Source organism: Emydura macquarii, unplaced genomic scaffold, assembly GCF_026122565.2.
Source record: "Emydura macquarii macquarii isolate MOO-44397 ecotype Brisbane River unplaced genomic scaffold, CSIRO-AGI_Emac_v2 contig_3287, whole genome shotgun sequence".
NCBI lineage: Eukaryota > Metazoa > Chordata > Testudines > Chelidae > Emydura > Emydura macquarii.
In genome coordinates this window covers 1,654,424-1,668,573 of record NW_027133424.1, presented here as the reverse complement: position 1 = coordinate 1,668,573, position 14,150 = coordinate 1,654,424, and the positions used below count along the sequence as shown (strand labels likewise).

Here is a 14,150-nt window from a genome sequence, read left to right as displayed (position 1 = left end):
CTCTAGACAGTTCTCTATCCATTTTATAGTCCATTCATCCAACCCATACTTCTTTAACTTGCTGATAAGAATACTGTGAGAGACAGTATCAAAAGCTTTGCTAAAGTCAAGGAATATCACATCCACCGCCTTCCCTACATCCACAGAGCCAGTCACCTCATCATAGAAAGCAATCAGGTTGGTCAGGCATGACTTTCCCTTGGTGAATCCGTGTTGACTGTTCCTGATCACCTTCCTCTCTTCCAAGTACCTTAAAATGGATTCCTTAAGGACCTGCTCCATGATTTTTCCAGGGATTGAAGTGAGGCTGACCGGTCTGTAGTTCCCTGGATCCTCTTTCCTCCCTTTTTTGAAGATGGGCACTATATTTGCTTTTTTCCAGTCCTCAGGGACCTCCCCCTGTTGCCATGAGCTTTCAAAGATAATAGCCAATGGCTCTGAAATCACCTCAGCCAACTCCCTCAGCACCCTCAGGTGCATTGCATCTGGCCCCATGGACTTGTGTATGTCCAATCCTTCTAAATAGTCTTGGACCTGTTCCTTCAGCACTGTGGGATGTTCACCTCCTTCCCATTCTGTGCCACCCAGTACAGTAGTCTGGGAGCTGATCTTGTCTATGAAGACAGAGGCAAAAAAGGCATTGAGTACCTCAGCTTTCTCCACATCCTCCATCACTAGGTTGCCTCCCCCATTCTGTAAGGGGCCCACACTTTCCCTAATCTTCCTCTTGTTGGCAACATGCCTGTAGAAACCCTTCTTGTTCCCCTTCATGTCCCTTGCTAGCTGCAACTCCAATTGTGCTTTGGCCTTCCTGATTTCATTCCTGCATGTTTGAGCAGTGTTTTTATAATCCTCCCTAGTCATCTGACCACGCTTCCACTTCTTTTAAGCTTCTTTTTTGCGTTTAAGTTCACCAAGGACATCTTTGTTAAGCGAAGCTGGACGCCTACCATATTTGCTATTCTTTCTGCACATCGGGATGGTTTGCTCCTGTGCCCTCAATAAGGTCTCTTTAAAATACAGCCAGCTCTCTTGGGTTCCTTTCCCCCACATATTAGCCTCCCAGGGAATCCTGCCCATCAGTTCCCTGAGGGAGTCAAAGTCCGCTTTTCTGAAGTCCATGGTCCGTATCCTACTGTTCTCCTTTCTTCCTTTTGTCAGGATCCTGAACTCGACCATCTCATGTGGCAGCAGGCTTCTCCGGCTCATAAGGATATGCTCAGTGATGGTCCCTGGACTATGCAACAGGCCTCCTCCCTTGTTCGACCACAGCCTGGATTTGTTAACCTGGTGGATGGGCTGCAAGACCTAAATTTAGTTTCTCACAGGCAACCAAGGCAGGTGCTATGCTGAGTCATGAAGCGTGGGACGTGTCCGTGTGTGCGCCTGCCTGCGTATATTCACCCATGCAGCCACCTCTGGGTGGTGTGAAAGACAAAAGCTGCTTTGCCCCAGCCCCAAGGCACAACAGCTTGCTTGGGGAAGGGAAAAACTCTCCTCAAAACCAATGGCAGAGGGATTTTTCAGGTTCTCTGGTGCAAATTGTCACAGGGTAAGGGAAGAAGCAATTGAGTACAGCTGGGCAGAACCAGGAGCGCTAGGAGTTGAGTGTAAACTAGGATAGCAACAGTGAAGTCAATGGAGCCATCTTGATTGACACCACCTGGAGGTCAAGGCCACCCCATTCAAGGGGCTACTTACATGGGTAGCATCAAGGACAGGCATACGTCTTGGCAGAATTAGGACTTCAGGTTGCACACTTAAGTGCTCACAAGTCAGGAGACATGAAAGGAAGGTGCCAGGCTCCGTAGAACACCTGCATTGGGCTTTCTCTCTACGCAGTTAAGGTAGGCAGGTACTTATCGTAATCAGTAGGGGCCCAGAGGATCTGGGTATGAATCTTTCTGGAGCACCGCTTGTTGGCCCAGTTGTTCATAGGTATTTAGGCTCCTCAGTTCCATTGAAATCAATATAGCTCAAAATACCTTTGAGGATCTGGGCCTTTCAGCTTGGCATGGAGGAAAAACCTCTACTGTGCATATTTGAAACAGATTTTTAAAAGGCTCATTACAAATCAAGGCCCGTTTTCTCTGAAACCTCAACGGCCATTCTTCATAAGAGCTTTTTCTAAGCCAAATTCCGGCTTGCTACTCAGTTATTTATACTCCGTTATTTATATGGTAAAAGTTTTCAAGTAACGAATGGTTCACTGCTGTAATTGTCTAACATACAGATTGTGGCCTTAATTCAATAAGGTATTTAAGCATGTGTCTTAAAGTCAATGACACACACGCTTCAAAGTCAGGTGTATGCACAAGCGCCTTGCTGAATTGGGGCCAGTGTGAGCCATTTTCAGCCTACGGATTGTTTACCATCTATTCTCTTGACTATTTTCTCTTCTGCAGTTGTGGGCTATGGTTAATCACATGGTGGTGTTTGTGCTTCCTGATTGAATGAATGCCTCTCCTTGGGTTGAGAACTCACTAACTGGTGTCCTGTGGGTCAAACGCCTTTCATGGCATGGGAGTGTGGCAGTTTGTACGACTAACTGCCACTGTTTCCCAAACATGTGCGGATGACAACCTGCAATCCTTCATGAGTAGCGAATCAAGAGCTGGGTGAGGGAGGGTCAAGTCTGACTGCTATTTGCAATTCAGATCAATGCTCCTGTGACTCTTCTGTGCCTAGGGTAGCCACCTGAAAATGCCACCTGAAAAGGTTTGGGCAGGCTGCAAGAGGAAAGCTGATTCTCCCAGTGCTGGTGGGTGGCACTGAAGCCAGACTTCCCAACCAGCCACAAACCATGCTTCTGATTTCCCCAAATTGGTTATCAAGAAGTCAGTACACTAATACACACAGCCCCCTTTACTGCATTCCAGTCTCTGGCTCCCAATCAGCCACTAGGTCCAGTAAAGAGACCAGTTATTTAAACTCTAGGGTCTTTACTAAAAAGGTTCCCTCTGACCCCAAAGGGTCAGCCATATTACCAGATCAATATAAGTTTGGATCTTACCCAAAATACCACATTGCCAGCCCATCCTTTAGTAACTAAAACTAAAGGTTTATTATAAAAGAAATGTTAAAGGATTAAAGCAATCAGATACATACCAATGATTTGAAAGTCCATATACATCAAGTTTTTAGAAGAATTGTGGAGTTCACAGGCTTGTATAGTCCTCTGGTATACATCCAGTACTTGGGTGGGTCTCAGTCCTTTGTTTCACAGCTTCAGTTCAGTTGCAGATGATCCAGAGGTAGGTTGGTAGCTGAAGCTGAATCCCGACTGAAAGACAAAATGGATTCCCTAGGCCTCTGCCTTTTATACCTCCTGGCCTGGGCATGCTGTTTGTGGAGTTTGAGAGGAACCAAAATGGAGTCCAGAGTCACATGGGCAAGTCCTGGTGACTCATCAGGTATATCCCTGGCTTCTCCCCCTGGGCCCCTTGCACCTGGGAATTTCTTAATGGGCCATTAATCAGGCTATTGTTCTGCAGCCATCCTGTCTGAGTCATTACCCAGACAGCACAAATTTGAAATGCTGATATATCAAACATATCCATAACTTCCATCTCACATATAACACATAAACATCATCATCTTACTTAGCACATTATAGCCTTTCTAACAGTACCTGACCTGGCATATCCCACATGTCAAAATCATAATTCATACTGATGTCAAACAATATACTAAATGCCCCCGCCCCCGCCCAATCCAGCCAGCGTGACACCCCCAACGCAAGATTGGTGTAGAAGGGAGTAATCAGAGCTCCTGAATACACCTCAAGGGCCCCCTGATTCAGCCAGTGTGATAGCTTCCCACGGTTGTTTTCGCTAGCGTCATCTAGCGCGCTTCCTCTGTGATGGGACGAGATGCATAGCGCAGAGGCGTTGTGTGCATGAGTTGGAAATTGCTTTGTGGTGAATGGCACCACTGCAGCCTCAATTATTATCTCCTTGATAATATAACAAGTGAAAGGTAATAATAATATGTTAACATTTTTCTGTTCTCTCACCTTCAACGTTCCCCAGATGTAATCTAAAGCTTTCAGTCCTGCAGAGCTCGTGGGGGTGGGGGAGGGGGGGGAAGGGGAATACTCACTGCAGTGCTAGATATAAAATACCTGATAGCTGATCTCTCATGACAAGACGGAAGAGGATATAACTCACTTGTGACGCCATCATTTATGCATTATCCTTCCTCTCCTCCCTCACTAAGATAAATGCCACAGCAGAGCTCAGGCCAGCCATCTCTCTTCTGCACAGGATGCTGTGGCTGTGTGCATGCCCATGCACTAAATAGATGTGTATTTAGCTCCCTCTATCATGCCCTTTGTGTGTAAAGTCACCTGGGGACTTTCTGTTTGCATTGGTGCCCTGGCTGGCTGTTCTAGCTGAGACGCTGGGCAGGGTTGAGTGGTGGGATGGGCAAAGTGCCCCACGACCGCCCTGCAGGTAGCTCGAGAGAGCCAGGCAATCACTCCATTGTCTTTCTTTGGGAAGGTTGATGTTTACTTTGGGACATTAGAGAATATACATGGGACCCTTTCAACAACCCTGCCCAGGCACCCACTTATTTAGTGTCTCGCACTAAGCCTGACTTGTGTTTGTGAGTCTGTTAGGAGTGCAAGAAAGGGCCTAACCCCACTACCCAGAGCCATGTGCCTGTCTAGTATGGATTGGTGCTTGGCCACCTGCCCTCCTCCCCCAGGGCTTTGCCAGGGTGGCAGGTGTTCACTCAGGGTCAAGAGGTGTCCCATACTCACTGTGGCATGTGTACCCTGTATAGGGTGTGGAGAAGTATAGTCAGCTGGGTCTGTAAGTGTCATTTTAAAGGTCATCCAAAGAGAAGCAAAGGGGTTAATCTCTGCTCACCCCCTCCTAGCCATAATTCTAATGGTTCCCCTAACCAGAACCAATCTACTGGTGTGCGCCGGCGGCAGCAATGCACTTAGACACAAGCTCAAGCTCTCTTAACTTCACTGAGCCTGCCCATGTGCTTACTGAACTGGGGTCAAAGCACTCCCTCTCGGAAGTAAAGATTGCACTTGTTCCAGGCGCTGGAGATCTTGCAATGGGGCAAACTTGTATAAGGGAGCAGGATTGGTGCAATGAACACGCGGGACATCTGCAACTTAAGCAGGAGTGGAGTCAGGTGCTGAGGCTCCAGGGAGAATGGTTTGGAGTGCCAAGGAATCAAGAGCTCTTTGGATACAACTTACTGTAGCTGTGTAACATTATGTATATCAAGTGTTATTACCATCAACGTTTATTTGAGATTGGATCTGGTGGCTCCTGTTTGGGAAACAAAGCAGTCACTCAGTATTTGGTGTGGTGTTTGCATGTTAATGAAGGTGGTAAAGGAGCTAATAGAGCTATTTGCATTCCTCGCACTTTCAGGCTTTGGATCTAATTGTTGCTGCTTTTTGTTAATCCAAGAATTGTGTTGCCTCTTTCCGCGGGTGTCCTCCCAGTCTGCAGGCCAGATCCTCCGCTTCTGTAAATCAGCATAGCATAGCTCTATTGCAATCAGTGGTGCTCCACTGATTTATACCCACTGAGGATCTAGCCCTGTGCTGAAGTATTGCAACGCCTGCCTTCCCCAGCAGTTGTTTCCTCATGGGCCTCTTTCACAGAGTGATGAAGAAGCTTGCTGCATATGTTTCTTGCATGAACTACTGGGCTCAATTTTTGCCTGCCCAAGCTTCTGAAAAGCAGAATCACTGATGTGCATGATGGGTTGATCCACAGCTGATGAGAGCGTTGTGCAGCGGGGAAACCTGTGTTAACTCTGAGCTTCCCAGAGACTTTGGCAAAGATCTTGGAAGGTTTGGGGTTGACTGCAAGCGCCGTGACAAGGATAAAGACAACAGCATGAACAGAAGAGGGCTGTGCATGGAAGAAAGAAAGTGCGCTCGTTTCATTCTTTGGGGTAAAGTAACGAGCTAGGGGCCAGATCGTGCCCTTAGGTATTCCCATGAAACCTTGGGTTCAATGCACTAGAGAACAAGATTAATTTGCACATGTGCAAACAAGGGCAAGCTGACCCTGTACCTTCATTACAGTAAATGTTTGGTGCATGTCTTCCAGTGCAGTCACCTCAAGGCCTCTTCATAGATTCATAGCTTGAAAGGTCAGAAGGGGTCATTGTGGTTATACTTCCAAGCCAGTGGAAAGTAGCCTCAGGGTATGTCACAGTATGGGGTTGTAACAGGATAGCTGTGGCACTGTAGCTGTGTCAGCATAACCCCAGCATGTAGACACAGCCTGTGTCAATGAAAGGGGTTTTTCCATTGTTGTAGAAACACCACCTCCTCATGCAATGGTAGCTAGGGCTACAGAAGTGTTCTTCTTTTGACCTACTGGCATTATACCCAGGGCTAGGTTGGCATAGCTAGGTTGTTTAGGGGTGAGGACTTTTTCATGCCCTTGAGCAACATTGATCAGGCACCAGTGTAAATGGCCCTCAGTGTTTTCAAATGAACTACAATAAAATTGGCTAAAAGGGTTGACAGAACATGCTGTGTGGTGGAAAAGGAAGACATAATAGGAAAGTTTTCTTAACATAAGGGAATGCATCATCAGGCTTTCCCCTGTCAGTATGCTTGCTAATATATGAGAGATTCATAGTGAGACAAAAGGATTCTAGTGCAAGCCGTTAAAATGCTTCATGGTTAGCTTCTTTAGCCTCAGCTACATTTTCCATTCTCTTCATTCTATGATTCAGCAACTCAGGAGTCAGCGAGAGTTCTGTGCATGAATGAAGTGGAAACTTCAGTTTGCTATGCATCCAACGAGGTGGGGTTCTGCTACGAAAGCTTATGCCCAAATACATTTGTTAGCCTTTAAGGTACCACAGAACTCGTCTGTTTTTAGCAAAACAGCAATAACACGGCTACCCCTCTGGAACTCAGAAGTCAATGTTATTGAAGGGCTTTGCTGAAGAGGGATGGACCTAGAGAGAGAGAGTAAAGGAACACTGAGCTCTCTCTCACTTTGTCTCATAGCGTGTATCAAGCAGTCCTAGATCATATCAGCATTGCAGTATAATAATGCCTCTCAGCTGTTTCTTGGTATAAGAGACGTTCCTTATTTTAGATCCATGGTCCCACACAAACCTTGTGTACTCTCATTTTCTTTGGTGCAACTTGTGGAATCTATCTTTATTCAACAAAGCATTTCAAAAGGATTTAACCATTCTTAAGGGCCCTGCAGAATCTGGGCTTAAATGAGGACTCGGTAGGAAATGGTATTCCGATAAGGAGTGCAGCTGCTCAGTTACTAACCAAGGGAATGTTTGTCTGGTAATGAAGCCACCAGATTTAGCTCTTGTAGAGAAAAGATTTTACAAAACCAGAAACAAATAGAAATATTTCAGTTTTTTAAAAAGTTATTCAGTGAAACTCGTGGGTTTTTTTTTCCTTTGAATGTAATCCTTCCTTTTCTGTGCTGAAAATCCAGATATGAGTACCATGGGCTCTGTCCTGCAACGTGAAGGGAATGAGACTGTTTGTGTGTGTAGGTTCCTTACTGGAACAGGGCCAGTGCAGTGCACCAGGCACAGCGAGATCCCTATAAAGAGAACCAGGAAGTGAAAATAACTCAACACAGGTGAAAGTGACCAGTTTTGTATCAACACTGAAGTTGAATGAAATTTCAGAAAGTGCTGGCAAGTAAATTTTTATATTTTAAATTAATTGTTTCAAATACCGATGGTGGTATTAGTACAGGGTAAGGAGAGATGTTAATAAAAAGCTGTCACGGGAGGGTCCCTTTAAAAAGAGAAAGCAGCACAGCTGTAACAGTAAATTAATATCTGGGGCTTAAAAATTCTTTGGGTCAAGTTTTGCATTGCTTGATACTACCTTTAGCAGTATTGCCATGCATTCAAAAATCATGAGTCAGGTTCCTCCAAAATCATGAGATTTTAAAATTAATTTTGACTTCTCTTTATTTGCCCTCTTAGATTGGCGTGTGTGTCAGGCTTTTAAGTGGAGGGCTAGAAACTTACTTTTTGTAAAATAAAAGCTGGGATTCTCTGGTAATGACCTGAATCCAGCAGCTGGAGCTCTAGGAAAAACACCAAATACCATGAAGACTTGCAATAAAATCATGAGTGGGCAACTCACACAGAACAGTACAAAGTGAGTATAGAATGTGACCATTTTAATTTAGTAGCATCCTCTGTCCTATTTGCACTCACTTTGCACTGGTGTTAATGGATGCATAAAATGCAGGGGTGTGGCCTTCCTCCAAGCTTGGGCCTGAGGAAGGGTCGTGATGCCCCTGCTGGACAGAGTGGGGAACTACAGGCCTCAGACCCTGGGGAGCAGAGGGGCGGGGCCAAGACAAGAAGGGGAAGTATAAAAGGTTGGCTTAGCAGTTCTGTCAGGGGGAAGCTGCTGACGGAGTAGGATGCTCCTTCCCCTGGGCTGTGGCCTGAGCCCAGCTCAGGCCCCACGGCAGGGCAGCGCAAGCCCTCCTCTGGCTAGAGTCTCAAGGGCCTGCCAGGGCTAGTGGGCCCTAGCGACTGGGAAGGGCTACTGGAGACTGCTGACTGGGAAGGATCCCCAGCCCCAACCTAGAGGAGCTGCCTGTTGCCTGGGACCTGCCAAAGCTTCCTGAGTCCTGTGTGCTGGAGGACCATTGTGTTGGTCCTGAAACCAGATGGGTTGCGCTGGTTTTGCATAGACTTTTGCTGAATGAATACCATCTCAAAGTTCAACACCTACCCCATGCCTCAGGTAGATGAGTTGCTTGACTGACTTGGGGAGGCCCAATACTTCATGGACATCGACCTTACGAAGGGGTATTGGTAGATACCCCTTTCAGTGAAGTCTAAGGAGAAGACCGTGTTTGCTACCTCTCGTGGACTGTACCAGTTCATCAGGATGCCATTTGGCCTCCATGGAGCCCCCATGACATTTCAATGCCTGATGGACCAACTCCTGGGACCCTGTGTGAAATACGCTGCTGCTTACCTAGATGATGTCATGGTATACAGTCGCCACTGGGACGACCACCTGAACCAAGTGGCCACCATCCTGAGAACCCTGCATGATGCTGGCCTGACCGCAAACCCCCGAAAGTGTCGCATTGGGTGGCGAGAAACCACTTATCTTGGGTACAACCTGGTCAAGGAATCCTGCGATGAACCCGTCCTCTACAGCCCCGATTTTAATTGCACCTTCCTGGTGCAATTGGATGCCTCAGCAGTCAGGCTGGAGGTCATCCTTGCCCAAAATATTAATGGGGAGGAACATTCCATCCTTTATATCAGTGGCAAGTTGTTTCCCCACAAGCAGAAATACGCGACGATTGAGAAAGAGGCCCTGGCCATAAAGTGGGTGCTAGAAGCACTGCAGTACTTCCTCCTCACCTGAGTGATGCACTGGTATCTCGCCCTCCAACCCTTGGCGTTTACCATCCAACACTGGGCAGGGAAGAACCATGCCAATGCAGATGCTTTGTCACACTTAGAGGAAGGGGCGCAAGCCAGCTCCAGAATTTGGGAGCTGGACATGAAGAGGGGGGTGTGTAGCATGGCGCTGTGGCCTTCTTCAGAGCCTGGGCCTGAGGAAGGACCGTGACTCCCCTGCTGGATGGATCAGGGAACTACAGGCCGCAGACCCCAAGAGCAGAGTGGGGCCAAGACAGGAAGAGGAAGTATAAAAAGCTGGCCTAGCAGCTCAGTCAGGGAAGCTGCTGCCGGAAAAGGATGCTCCTTCCCCAGGGCTGCAGCCTGAGCCTGACCCAGGCCCCATGGCAGGGCAGCACGAGTCCTCCTCTAGTTGAAGTCTCAAGGGCCTTCTGAAGCTACTGCACCCTAGCGACTGGAAAGGGCTACTGCGCCCTAGCAACTGGGAAGGGCTACCGGAGACTGCTGACTAGGAAGGACCCCCTGAGGATAGCCTTGAGCTAGAGAAGCTTACTGTCACCTGGGACCTGCTGAAGTTGCCTGAGCCCTGTGTACTGGAGGACCCACTGGGGCCCTGTGACCTGGAGGAGCTGCCATCCATTGACGGCCCTGAGGAATTCCCAGACCTACCGCCAGCTGATGGCGAGGGACTGGTGGGACTCCCATTAGCCACCTATCCTGGGGAATCTGAGGATGACCCCTGGCTCCAGGTATCCGGATCCACGGTGGCAGGAAGAAGCCCAGGGGCTGCTGACTTAGGTCTGGCTGAGCTTGCACTTACACCAGTGTCGGCGTGATGTGGATGGAGCCCCTCAGCCACTGGTTGGGCCCTGGGCTGGGACGCAGTGGAGTTGGGTGGGCCTGCGTCCTCCTCCCCCATTTCCTAGCCACCCTGGGAGTGTGTCTCTCCTTTGGGCCCACAGCCACAGAGGATACAAAGTGTTGGCTTAAACAGCCTGAAGCTGGAGATTACCAGACTAAGGGCGCTACAGGCTCTGTACCAGCCCCACCCGGCCTGGGGGCCCAGGGCGCTACAGGCTCTGTACCAGCCCCACCCGGCCTGGGGGCCCAGGGCGCTACAGGCTCTGTACCAGCCCCACCCGGCCTGGGGGCCCAGGGCGCTACAGGCTCCTTTGCCTGCCTGCCCATTGAAGGACCAGGCACAGGCTTGAGATGTGATCGCCTGCTAACTTTCCCCTTGTAGTAAGAAGGTGCGGCCTTCCTCGGAGCCTGGGCCCGAGGAAGGGCTGCCATGCACCTGCTAGACAGATCTACCAGCTTACAGGGACCAAGACCTTATGTCCTGAGAGAGAAAATGAGGTTTTTTTTTCTGGCAAGAGAAGAGATCACGTCCAACATTGTAGCTAGCCATTTAAAACTGTGGAGGAGAGGAGGGTGGAGAATTCTAACTGCAAGGAAGTATCCTGCTGGAATTGTTAAACATGCTGAGTGAGGCCAGCTGGAGGGAGACTGCGGGTTTAGGCAACAGACTGGGTATTAAAAGTAGGAGAAGGTGGCAGCAGATGCTTATTAATTACTGCTTGGGTAACATTACAGTAAGGGAAAATATTTGAAATAATCTTTTTTTAGGAAAAGGGAGTGCAGGATGTGATGGGGAGTATATGCTGTGGGAGTCCCTACCTGGCTCAGAATAGAATCTGCCCCCATAGGCTCTGATTTTGCACCTAGTGCAGTCATTTGCACCAGTGAGAAGTGGGTGTCACAGGTACACAGGAACTTCTCATCTCCCCGTGACAGATCTGGCAACCCGCTCCAACACAGCCCCCCCACCAATCAGTGCAGCTGCACCAAACACAATACATGGCAGCCGGACTGCATGCAGAGAAATGCTGGGATTCAAACTGGCAAAACACAACTCAAACCATGGCATGTTCTGTTAGCTCTTCCACATGGCCACTTAGTATAGCGCATATACCCCCTTCCTTTGCTGACCCATTCCCGGTGGCTATTACCAGCTCCAGGGGCCAGAGTTAAGGTTGCATTGCAAAAGTGGCCTGTAACTTAACTTTATATTTGCTGCTTTTCAGTGGTTTAAATTTAGCTACTCGCCAAGTTCTGAAAGGACACAAGGCTGTAGCGGGCATCCTTAACTCAGTGTTAAAGCAGGTCTTGGGCAATTAATTTAGCCCAAAGTTCCCCCTTCCTGGGCTTTGTCTTTTGTGGTGGCAGCAACAACTACACGTAAACCTCCACTTGAAGTGCTCCTGGAGTTTCCATGCAAAGATCTCTGCCCCAATCCTGTTTAGCTCCCCTACAGCCAGGATGAAACTAACCAACCACAGCGATCACAGTGCGGCAGTGGGAGTCAATCTTGCCCAGCAGGATTTCAATACTTGCTAACAAGGTGGGGCAATGGATGAGCCCTATTGTTCTGACACAGGGAGCATTGCCTTCAGATGCCAGTTGAATAAGAAATCTCTTAGCATATGCAGCTCTTTCACCTTGAGCTGGGGTCATCTTAGATTTCACCAGCTATGTAGGAATTAGGGTCAGGCCTAGTCAGTAGTTGGATGGGAGACCAGCCCAGGAGGTGGTGGAATCTCCATCTTTAGAGGATTTTAAGCTGTGGCTTGACAAAGCCCTGGCTGGGATGATTTAGCTGAGGTTCGTCCTGCTTTGAGCAGGGGGTTGGACTAGATGACCTCCTGAGGTCACCTCCAACTCTAATCTTCTATGATTCTATAGTGCTTGTTTGGTAGATGGCTTTCTTTTTTCAACATTAGCATGGTGCTGGGCTACTAGTTCATACTATGCTTGTTGTCTCTGAAGGGATCTTGAGTGAGGTCCAAGCCTCTTGGGATCCCTATGGTTCTTCCCCCGGCAGCTGGGTGGTATCTTTCCATCCTAACTTGAGTATAGTAATGCCATTCTACTTGCCTCAATTCTCCCTGCATTTTCAAATGGCTACAGTAGTGTTTGTCACTTCCTGTTCAGAGCTTCATAGGCAAAGATTTTCTCAGGCCCCTCTCCTCATGCTTTGTGGAGCTGAGATGGGCATTTAACAACTTTCTTGTCCCTCCATTGGGTAACACAGAAGGAAAACTAATGGGAAATGTGTTTCTACAATGATCCACTGGTGTATTCTGCAAATTCACTTTCCTTGTTTGACTCCTTATTGAATGTACTAGCCCTTGGTGCACTGGATTTCATAACAAGAATTGGCTTATCAAATGGGAATGATATCATTTCCTCTCCTTAGAGTGTGTGTAAAATGCCTACATTAATGTTTGTTAGGTGCTTAGATACTACAATGAGGAGGACTGTTTGCATTTTATTTCTCTTGTCCTTTTACTAGCTCTCATTCAAACAAAGATTTATTCCCTCCCAGCTCACCTGTGCCTTCTGATAGTACTGGGAAATCAAAATGCTGAATTTGTGGCATTACTCTGCCAAAAGATTGATAGTATGGTCCAGAAATCAAATAACTTCCTCTCTGGGTCAAGAAGGAGATGCTGGATGCTAAGAGTCAGATGCCTTAACTAATAGCAATGGGAATACAGGAAATATGTTCTGGACAAAATAGGTGTTACTCTGTTGATGCAATTGGCTCTTATGCAGTGCTATTCATCTGTACCTTATGAAAGATATTACTATTGCCATTTCATAGATGAGGAAACTGAGGCATAGTAAAGTGAGGTGACTTGTTTGAGGTCACGTAGCAGAGTTGGGAACTGTGCTTCTGGTTTCCCAATCCAGTGCCTAGTGACTAGACCAGACTGCCTACTCACAGACGATTGGTCTATTGAATCCAGAATGCTACCTCTGGCAGCATTCACAGTCAAAGAAAAGCAAAATGAACCTTCCTAATGCAGCTACGTAACTGTACAATAAAATGCACAGGTGGAAAATCTCCTTCCTGATCATTATCATGGTTGGCTTATGGCCTGAAGCATGAGAGTTGATAGACTGAGGCTTGGTGCTGCATGTAGCTTAAGTATTGCCCTAGCCTTCAGAGCACTAATTCCAAGAGCCCATGTGTGGCTATTACTTGCCTCCAGGGGCACCTGTTGGGGGGTGGGAATGAACAGCTACCTAAGTGAGGGCCGCAGCTGTTAGGAGTAGAAGTAGTGTCTTGTAACAGGGCCTGCTGTCCAGGACTAAAGTGTGCCAAAGATAGGCTCTATTTTGCACAGGGCCTAATCTTATCTGAAAGAAATCCTGGGGCTGGCTTTCATATCCCCATCTCATCTGTGTATCCTCCATCTGTGCCTCCTGCCTGGGGATGTGGCAGAGCTCAAGTCACCAAGTCCACCAGGGAACACCACTGCTGCAGGCTGGTCATTGGAAGCGCTGATCCGGCTTTTGTGCTGGCAGCCGGAAGGGTTTCATTCCTTGAGACAATGGGCCTTGGATAAAAACGGCTCTCACAAGCCTAGCCAGAGGGAATAAAGAGGTTTAGCAGATGGATTTCACGCAGAACCCCTCTTCCCCCGCCGGTTCTAGGAGAGGGTCGGTGTCGTTTGGGCCGGGTAGAAGGTCAGATTTCATTAGCACCTGCACAGACTGTGAGGCGGCTGCCGGGGCGCGGAATTCAGAGCGGGGCTGTGCAGTACCTACAGACGCACTGGGAGAGGAGGGCAGGCGAGTTACTGAGCCGCGGCGTGGTTTCCAGCACCAGGGACAGGGCCCAGGGTTGGGGGAAGCCGGTGGCTCAGGGCGGGGCTGGCGAGCGCTCGCAGGTGCCCTGCGTTTCTGGATCGATAGGCTGAGAA

The 14,150-nt window shown here is 48.2% G+C and overlaps 1 protein-coding gene across 4 annotated transcripts in view; it reads left to right on the top strand.

The window, feature by feature from the left end:
- LOC137142947 (protein FAM163A-like) overlaps positions 1–14,150 on the top strand; it is a 98,279-nt gene that overhangs the window by 16,062 nt on the left and 68,067 nt on the right. Inside the window, exon 1 of one of the 4 annotated variants that reach the window (XM_067532487.1) lies at positions 1,741–1,847. The exons of 2 other annotated variants lie outside the window; for them this stretch is intronic. Coding sequence is in view for 1 of the 2 variants with exons in the window: in XM_067532481.1 (XP_067388582.1) it covers positions 5,874–5,931 (58 nt within the window). In the remaining variant the exon portion in view is untranslated. Of the gene's footprint in view, positions 1–1,740; positions 1,848–5,829; positions 5,932–14,150 lie in introns of those variants that run through there. One more of the 4 variants, XM_067532481.1, reaches the window with a different exon arrangement.